At 52.2% G+C, this 10,148-nt stretch overlaps 1 protein-coding gene across 1 annotated transcript; it reads left to right on the forward strand.

The window, feature by feature from the left end:
* The first annotated feature begins 678 nt into the window (after nucleotides 1-678).
* LOC149333748 (uncharacterized) lies at nucleotides 679-1,757 on the forward strand. The gene is made up of 2 exons (XM_089557790.1): nucleotides 679-1,669; nucleotides 1,753-1,757. The coding sequence occupies exons 1-2, from the start codon at nucleotides 679-681 to the stop codon at nucleotides 1,755-1,757; spliced, it is 996 nt and encodes a 331-aa protein (XP_089413916.1).
* Nucleotides 1,758-10,148: the final 8,391 nt, after the last annotated feature.

Consider the following 10,148-nt stretch of genomic DNA (forward strand, 5'->3'; position numbering starts at 1 on the left):
GCGTCTTCCAATTGTGCACAGGAAAAAGAGCTAGGAGATGCTTTAGAACGTGGCATTGTATCCTTTTTGGACACGAGAAAAGCTGGGAAGCTGACGCAAAAGACATGCGCAGACCAAGAAGAAGGATTTCTTGTTGAGGAAATGGAAACGTCAAAGACATCGCACCGAAGCTGGGAAATTCGCACTTGAGAAAAACACTTCAACCTGAAAAACTCTTCAGTCCTGATTTTGATACGAGATAAAAATATTAGAAAAGGAAGCAAGACGCAGAAAGCCTTGGAGGTTTCAAGCCCTTGATCGAGAGAATTAGATCAGCGTCCCTAGGGAGGCATGAGCACCCGAGGCAAAACTTGCCCTTTAAAAGTGCGCAGCGAAAACGTGAAAGAACATAAATTGAAAAACAGACAAACACACTTTTGCCGTCTTACTTTTTTAAGCGATTCCAGTTTGCGACACCTGCCTGTTGTGAACCGAATGCGCTACTGACACGTGCCGTGCTTATCTTATGAGGCCCACCGACCAAGCCATCTGTTATCGGCAGTGGTCCCGGTGACGTCACTATCCAAGAGGCTATAAAACTACTAACCGCTAATAAAGCTTGTTCCTTCTTCTTCGCCAACCACTTGTCGATTCACTACAGTGGCGACGAGCGGCCCACCGCCGGGCACTGGCTGCTCCATGGCAGCCCACGTTGGACCGCCGGGTTTCGACGAAGTGGACGACAGATGGGAAGCATACCAAGTACGTCTGGAGTCCTATTTTGAAGCCTACGGAATCGATGATTCGAAGAAGCGACGGGCGCTTCTAACGGCAGCTTTAAGTACAGCAACAGTCGGCAGAATAACGGGGCGTTGCGCGCCGGCCAAGATTCAAGAGCTTACCTACGCTAATCTGGTCGAGCTACTGACTGAGCAGTTTGCGCCGCAGGGCAATGAAATAGCGGAGTCTTACAAGTTCTTCACCAGGTATCAGCGTCCTGACGAAACAACGAAGGACTTCATTGTCGCAATTCGGAAGATGGCCTGCGGTTGCAACTTCGGTGAGTCAAGGGACAGGATGCTACGAGACAGACTAGTTTGCGGCCTGCGTGACGCTGGAGTTCAGCGAGCACTCTTGTCAAAATCGTCGCTGACACTCAAAGAAGCAGAGGAGGCAGCTTTAGCGGCAGAGATGGCAGCCCTCAGCGTGGATCACATGGATAAGACAAAGGGTCAAGGCAACGTTCACGCTGTGAAGAGCAAGCTGCAGGGTCCACCGCATTACCAGAAGACTCGCCTGCATACTTCACCTAGACCGAGCGATGGTGTTGTTTGTTCGTGCTGCGGTAGCACTGGGCACAGAGCAGCGAAATGCAAGTTTCGCCGGGCGGAGTATTTTCGCTGCCGACGAAAAGGGCATCTAGCGAAGATGTGTGTACTGCAACAACCAGGAGTGGCACATTGCGAAGAGCATCCTTCAGAGAGCGAGCTTTGTCTGCTAAATGTGTACACTGCATCTGTTAACTTGGTCAAGCCCGTGGTTCGCACCTTCGACTGGAGTGGAATTCCGCTGAAGATGCAAGTAGACACCGGTTCACCGGTCTCCATAATTACGTGGGGGACATACTGCAAGCATCGGCACGCCTGGCCTGCGCTCCGCGAGACGTCTTTGCAGTTGTCCTGCTTTCTTGGCAAGCTTCCCGTGAAGGGGGAGCTCCGGCTTCCTGTCTCGTACTCGGGTAAAACTCTGGAAGCGAAGCTAACCGTGCTGCAGTGTGACGGTCCGAATTTGTGCGGACGCGACGTTATCAGCGCATTTGAACGCAACGGAAGGGCTGTCCTGAGCATTGTCGGCGAGGCAAGTACGGGTGAGAGGAATTTTCCACAGCAAGCTTAGGTTAGCGCGCTGTTAGAAGAGTTTAGCGATCTGTTTACACCAGGCCTAGGACGCATTGGTGGTCCCGCAGTTCATTTGCGGTTGCATGAAAATGCGCAGCCGCGATTCTGCAAAGCTCGTTCTGTGCCATATGCAATGCGAGAGCAAGTGTCTAAGGAAATAGACCGGCTTGTTAAAGAAGGCATTCTATCGCCTATCGACAGCGTGGACTGGGCCACGCCTCTCGTTCACGTTATCAAGAAGAATGGCTCCATTCGATTGTGTGGCGATTTCAAAGTCACCGCGAATGCTACATGTGTCACAGAGAAGTACCGATTGCCAAAAATACGGGATATTTTTGCTAACCTAAACGGGGGTGAAGTGTTCAGCACCATCGACTTGAAAGATGCGTACAATCAGTTGCCACTCGACGAGGAAACCAGGAAGCTCTTGGTCGTAAACACTCAGAAAGGCCTGTTTTGCTTTAATCGACTTCCTTTTGGTGTGGCCTCCGCCCCTGCTATTTTTCAGAGACGTATGGAAGGCATCCTGCAAGGCATTCCGGGCGTTCAAGTTTACCTGGACGATGTGGTAATCGCGGAGAAACGAGGGTACTCGGAGACGCTGCGTCAAGTTTTCGAACGTTTCCGGCAGCACGGTGTCAAGTTGCATCCGCAGAAATGTAAGTTCAGGCAACCAGAAGTTGAATTTCTGGGACATCGTATAAGTGCGGACGGATTGTTACCTAAGACAGACAACATGGCCGCGATAGCAAAGATGCCGAAGCCAAACTGTGTTGCGGAACTGCGAGCATTCTTAGGCTTCGTAACCTATTACCACGCAGTTCTGGGAAATTTGGCTACTGTTTTGGAGCCGCTGTATGAACTGCTAAGAAAGAACGCACGCTGGCAGTGGGGAGTGAGACAAGATAACGCTTTCCGATTAACCCAGCGGCTGCTACAAGAGGCAAATTTTTTGGTGCATTACGATCCAAATAAGCCCCTTATCTTGGAAACCGATGCATCCTCGTGTGGCGTTGGCGAAGTGCTATATCACAGAGTAAATGGCCAAGATCTACCAATCGGGTTCCGATCACGAACTCTGTCACCGGCTGAGCGGAATTACGCGCAAATCGAAAGAGAGGCATTGGCTGTGGTCTTCGGTGTTACAAAGTTCCGGGAATATCTACTCGGGAATCAGTTCACGCTCGTCACAGATCACAGGCCCCTCCTCGGACTTTTCAGCCCTGTTAAGCCCGTTCCAGCCATGGCCGCTGCACGGATTCTGCGTTGGTCACTCCTACTAAGCGCCTACAACTACAATATAGAGTTTAAGCCAGGGAAGGCGTTAATTCCGGCGGACACCCTCAGCCGTTTGCCTGTACGGCAGGCGCATGACGCTAAGGCTGCAGAAGAGGACGCTAGTGAGTACGTCCTGCTAACCGATCACTTAGACTCCGGTCCGCTGTCGGCGAGCGATCTGGCTACGATGACTGCGGACGATAGCCAACTCGCACAAGTCCGCGATTACATTCAGAACGGCTGGCCACGATACTTGCAACCTGCTCAGGAGCCTTTACGCGCATACATGCACAGGAAGGACGAACTGACGTCCAGCCATGGAATTGTGTACTGGGGCCATCGAGCGGTAATTCCGAGGAGTGCGCGGCTACCAATGCTGCGTATGTTGCATGATGCTCATCAAGGAGTAGCGGCTATGAAGAGATTGGCCCGTTCTGTATTCTGGTACCCAGGACTCGATCAAGACATTGAGAAGCTGGCTAGCGCATGTCCAACGTGCATAGAATGGGGCAGCATGCCCCCTGCACGACAAGCCGTGCCTTGGCCAGAAACAGCGGAGCCGTGGTCTAGAATTCATGTTGATTTTGCAGGCCCTGTGGAAGGCCACATGCTGATGATTGTGGTAGATTCTCATACCAAATGGATCGAGGTCACTCTAATGAAGACAGCCAGCTCGGGAAAACAATTGAAGCACTGCAGACTATGTTCAGCCGATTCGGCTTGCCGAGGACCCTTGTGACGGACAACGGGCGCAGTTTACTAGCGAGGAGTTCAGGGCATATATGAAGCGCAATGGCATCAGTCATATGCGGACCGCTCCCTACAAACCACAGTCTAACGGTCTGGCGGAAAGGGCAGTACGGACTGTGAAGCACGGGTTAAACAAAAACACGCGAGGTAGTTTGCAATCTCGCCTGGACCACATTCTTTCTCATTATCGGCGCACTCCCCTTCCCAACGGGAAGACTCCGGCTTCCATGCTTCTCGGATATCAGCCACGCTGTTTATTACACAATGTGGTATCACGACCCTTTCCTTCTGCAGATGAATACTACACCGGAAAACCGCTGCACAAGGAAATCTGGTTCAAGAATTACGGAGTGGGCGACAAATGGAAACCAGGCGTGGTAGAGTCCACCGAGGGCTCACGCATGACAACCGTAAGGACAGCAGATGGGGAGCAACATCGCCGCCACGTCGACCAACTAAAGACCAGGAGGACCAGTGTGGAAGGGGCTGACGTTAAGCCCCAGGCACCCACGGAAGCATCAATCGCTGAGGACAGCGCAAGAGCATCGGTGGACTCGCAGCCTCAAGGTCACGGCAGTGGGTAGAGTGGGTCCCAACCAGGACCGGACAGTCAAACGACGCCAGACGCGCAAGCCGAAGACTGTACAAACGAAGCACAGGGAACAGAGCAGCGAAATGCAAGTTTCGCCGGGCGGAGTGTTTTCGCTGCCGACGAAAAGGGCATCTAGCGAAGATGTGTGTACTGCAACAACCAGGAGTGGCACATTGCGAAGAGCATCCTTCAGAGAGCGAGTTTTTGTTTTTGAGGTGCCAAAGATGGAAAGGCACTGCGCATGCTTGATAGATCAAGTCACTAGAAGCTGCAGCGCAGTGTAGTTTATAAGCTGTCGCTAGCTTTTCTATCTTGATTTGCTTAGTTATCTTGATAAAAAACGCCTCCATATTGTGTTCGTAAATGATCATGGACGGAGTTATGGCTATGGTCTTTATCAAGTTCAGAAATCTAAATAAAGTAATTATCTACTGAATGCATCCCCTTGCAGAAATAGACTATCGCTAGGCTTCGCTATAGCTCTGGGGCCCTTGAAGGAAGGGACGAAGGAGACAACTTATAGATGCAGTTTACTGTGTTCGTGGTATAGTGCCTTGAGGCTATCCCCTTGTGCGACAATGGAAACATTCTTTCCACTTTGTTCTCCACACTGCAAGGCTTGCAAGAGGCAGTGGGTCGCACCAGTCTCACTTGTGCTTAGCTGCCACCTATCTTACGGTTTCAAAACCTTGTTTAAAAAGGGCTTCAGCCGCGTCCACTCGACGAGGTAGCGACTCGAAAGCTCGAAAGTTTTTCGAACGCGTTGCAAGTTGTTAGCTATGCGATCTTCCTTTTCTCCGTTTCCTTAATAGAGAGGGACAACTCTAGATCACAAAACGTGCATTTGTTGAGAAGATTTCACAAGACAGGCAATAAGAGGAGAGCACTTATTTTTACCACGCTGAAAATGGTTGGGCATTTAACTAAGCCTAACGATTCAATTTTGAGAAGCAATTTTTCAGACGTCATATGTAGACTTTGTTCTTTTGCATGAAGTCATCAATTAAAAAGTATTCAGAAGCACAACCAGCAAGAAGCCTAACCGAATAAAAAAAGAGCGCAAAAAAAGTGTCCGAAATAGCTGGCGTGTAATATGAAGTTTGGCTCATCTGCAAAGAACACTACACTGTGAGAGTTGAAGAAAAGAGCACATGTCGTTCGCATTCCACTGCGGTAAAACTAGAGCGAGCAAGTTGAATAAAAAGCCATCAAACAATAATTTCATGAAGTTGTCAAGGGAAACTAACTGAGTGTTAAAACCCGTGTAGGTCAACGGGACAAATGTGTCCGCCTTTTTTGTCCCCGTTTACTGCCAATGCTACAGATATGTCTGAGTTTTTTGCGGAACTATTCATACTGAACTTGTGAAACTTGCACAGAACCGTTTGGGTGCACCTCTGCTCGTGCAATAAGAAATTTTCATCATTTTTTTTTTCAAAAAGCATATTTTGCTCAACAATGAGCTATATTACCCCAACCTTCTCTCACTCCAGTTTCGAATTTGCCTCCGACAAAGCTCCCGACTATTCGAGGAATAGTACACGATGTAAAAGGTGTGCACAATTTACTATCGTGAAGAAGGTTTAATGAGCCTACTTCCTCTGCGCTCAATCTGTACTATTGCAGGATTAAAAGGGTCAAAGGGTAAACACCAGCACGCAGTCCCACGCTATAATACTAAGTGCGCTGCTAAGCTCGGGTTGTCGTGGAATCCACCTAAGCCTGGGAACAGGGAAATGATTTCAGTACAGTCCTCGTATACAGGGGCCTGGACGTCATAATTTTAAATATTCATTATCGCGACGAAATATGTTGACGGGTGGGTTTCCTATGTTCCTGTTTCTTTATGCTGTGCAGAAAGTTTTTGATGACTTCGCTCCAAAACACTGGGTGGTTGGACCGAGGAGCAAAACTACCTATATCTCTGCATGAGTTTCCTTTTCTTTGAACTCAGCGTTAAGCGTTGTATTAAACATATCGTCGCGGTATTATATGCGAAGGTGACGTACGGCAAGACCTCATCCCAGGCTTTGTGTTGAACGTCGACGTACATCGAGATCATGTCCGCCAATGTTTTGTTGAGCCGTTCCGTTAGACCATTGGTTTGGGGATGATACGCTGTTGTCGGTTGATGAGCAGTATGGCTAAGCGCTAAGATGTCACGTAGGAGTCGGGCTGTAAACGCCTTGCCTCGGTCAGTAATGACGGCCGATGGGGCGCCGTGTCTAAGCACGATGTCGTGCATAAAGAAGTGGGCAACTTCGGCGGCAGTACCTCGCGCCAGGGCCTTCGTTTCAGCGTAGCGGGTCAAGTAGTCTGTGGCGACTACGATCCACTTGTGGCCGGAATACGAGAGAGGAAATGGCCCCAGAAGGTCCATGCCAACTCTGTCGAATGGTATTTGTGGCGGCTCGATGCACTGAAGCAGTCCAGGAGTCTTGAGCGCGGGTTTTTTTCGCCGCTGACATTGCCGGCATGTCCGGACATAATGCTTGACACTTGAAGTTAGGTTGGGCCAGTAATAGTTCTGCCGGATTCGGGATAAGGTGCGGGTAACTCCAAGGTGGCCGGAAGTCGGTTCATCATGGCAGGCAAGGAGGACTTCATCCCGCAGATCAGACGGTATGACGAGCAGGTAAGTTGTCCGACTTGAAGTAGACTTCTTTTTATAAAGCACCCCTCTCCGCAGGCAGAACGACGATAGTCCACGAGCTAGGTTTCGTGGTATCTCAGGGCACCCACCTTCGAGATGTTCGATGAGCAGACGGAGCTCGGCGTCGGCACGCTGTCTGGAAACGAGCTCAGATGTGCTGACCGCTCCAAGGAAGCTATCATCGTCGGTGGTGTCTTGCGGAGGAGGTTCGACGGGAGCGCGTGACAAGGTATCAGCGTCGGTGTGTTTCCGGCCTGACTTGTAGGTGACGGTGAAATCGAATTCCTGCAGGCGTAATGCCCAACGTGCTAGGCGGCCGCAAGGGTCCTTTAAATTTTTCAGCCAGCACAGCGAGTGGTGGTCGGTGACGATACGAAACGGTCTGCCATAGAGGTATGGGCGGAACTTGGCGGCGGCCCAGACTACCGCTAAACATTCTTTTTCCGTCTTAGAGTAGTTCAACTCAGCACGCGACAGCGCGCGGCTGGCGTAGGCAATTACTTTGTCGACACCGTTTTGCCGCTGAACTAGAACGGCGCCAAGACGGACGTTGCTCGCATCCGTGTGCACCTCCGTATCGGCATCTTCGTCGAAATGTGCCAGGATGGGCGGTGATTGGAGTAGGCGTCGTAACTCGTCGAAGGCAGTCTGTTGTTCGTTGCCCCAAGAAAATGACGTGTCATCACGGGTTAGGAGAGTCAGAGGGCTGGCGAGCTGGGCGAAGTTTCTAATGAAGCGGCGATAATAGGAGCACAGGCCCAGAAAACGTCGGACTGCTTTTTTGTGGGAGGGGACCGGAAAGGCAGCAACGGCAGCAAGCTTCTCTGGGTCAGCGCGGATTCCGTCAGCACTAATGACGTGCCCGAGGAACTTCAGTTCGGTGAACCCAAAGTGGCATTTTTCTGGTTTGAGGGAGAGGTTGGCGGATCGAACGGCTTTGAGGACAGTCCTGAGGCGGTGCAGATGTTCCGTAAACGTTGCGGAAAAAATGATGACATCGTCAAGATAAACAAGACAGGTCTGCCACTTCAAACCGGTGAGAACGGTGTCCATCATTCTTTGGAACGTGGCAGGAGCACAGCAGAGCCCGAATGGGAGGACGCGAAATTCATACAGCCCGTCCGGTGTAATGAATGCGGTTTTCTCACGGTCCCTCTCATCAACTTCTATCTGCCAATAACCACTTCTGAGGTCGACCGAAGAGAAGTACTTGGCTTGACGAAGTCGGTCGAGGGAGTCGTCGATACGCGGTAGCGGCTACACGTCTTTCTTGGTCACACTGTTCAGCTTCCTGTAGTCGACGCAGAACCGTAGTGTCCCGTCTTTCTTTTTCACGAGGACGACAGGAGACGACCACAGACTGCTTGACGGTTGGATGACGCCGTCTGTGAGCATCTCTTCGACCTGTGTTTGAATAGTATCTCGCTCACGAGGGGACACACGATAGGGCTGCTGATGGATGGGTCGGGCTCCTTCATGCGTGATAATGCGGTGTTTAACGATCGACGTTTGGCGCACTTTGGACGACGACGTGAAACAGGCACCAAACTCCCGCAAGAGGTCCTGGAGTTGCCTCTTTTCAGTGGGTGGAAGGCCAGGATTTATGTCTACGCTGGTGACCGCTTCAGCGTCAGCTTCAGGTGTGTCCTCCGCACAAGCAAAGCATTCGGCCACTTCCTGAACATGGTCGACGTAAGCGATGGCTGTGCCACGGAACAGATGTCGATGTTCATTGCAGAAGTTGGTGACAAGGACCTCTGTACAACCTTCATGAAAGGATCCAAGGCCCCGTGCCACCGCAACCCCCTTAGTGAGTACGAGGGAGACATTAGGCTCGACAACCCGGAGTCCCCTATGTGGCTCGTCGCAGGTAACTCTCGTGAGAATGCTGGCACGTGGTGGCACCGTAACGTTATCGTCGGCGACTCGCAGGGCGGACCGAGAACCCTGGTGCGCTGGTTCTTCTGTGGCCATTGCGTTAGAAAACGTCACCAAGCGGTTCGGGAGGTCTATGATCGCACCGTGCTCGCGAAGAAAGTCGATGCCAAGGATGACATCGCGAGAACATTCGCGGAGAACGAGAAACGTGGCAACGAATGTGCAGCCTCGAACCGTAACCCGGGCCGCACACATGCCGAGTGGTGCGACAAGATGTCCGCCTGCCGTGCGTATGTCGGGACCGTCCCAGGGTGTCGTCACTTTTTTCAGGGCCGTCGCAAGCCGTCCGCTAAGGATAGAGTAATCTGCGCCCGTATCGACCAACGCGCTAACCTCCTTTGTGTCGACGAGAACAGGGATATCCAAAGAGACCCTTCCTTCAGCGCGGCCCGTCGATGGCTGTTGTGGATGACTCAGTCGGTGCGGCGGCGGAAACTGGTCGGCGACTGGGGTTGCGTCGTCGGGTCGATTCAAGCGGCGGGTTGAAAGAAACTCTTCGGCGATGCGGCGTTCGGCGTCGGGGCGATTGGGTACGTGCGGCGGCGGAAGCGGGTCGGCGATTGGGGTTAGGGCATCGCGGCGAGTCGAAAGGCGCGTCGGGGAAAACTGCGCAGCGTTGCGGCACCCGACGTCGGGGCGATTAAGTTGCTGCGGCGGTGGAAGCTTTGCGTCGGAACGGCGTTCGGCGGCCTCGCCTCCAAAGGCCGCCGGAGCTAGTTTTCCCGACGAGGGCTCGAGGAACCACGTTGTCCTGAGGCGAAACGGGACCCAGAGGGCGAAGACCGGCGTGGAGAGGGCGATCGCGACTCGCGGCGCGGAGGAGATGGTGAACTACGCTGGCGGGTGACATACTCGGCGATGTCTTGAGGGCGCTCTCCAGGGCGTGGACGGGGGCTGTCGACAGAAAAACCGCGTAGTCCCATTGCGCGATAGGGGCACCGCCGGTAGAGATGGCCGGCCTCACCACAGTGGTAGCAGAGCGGGCGTTGATCCGGAGTGCGCCAGAGGTCAGTCTTCCGCGGTGCCTGGCGCCGATCCGCCCAGTAAGGAGTAGGCTGAG

Source organism: Amblyomma mixtum, chromosome 8, assembly GCF_055824585.1.
Source record: "Amblyomma mixtum isolate Tamu chromosome 8, ASM5582458v1, whole genome shotgun sequence".
Lineage (NCBI taxonomy): Eukaryota > Metazoa > Arthropoda > Arachnida > Ixodida > Ixodidae > Amblyomma > Amblyomma mixtum.

What these genes read in the sequence shown, in the direction of transcription:
- LOC149333748 (XM_089557790.1), top strand. Translation starts at nt 679, where the DNA reads ATGGCAGCCCACGTTGGACCGCCGGGTTTCGACGAAGTGGACGACAGA.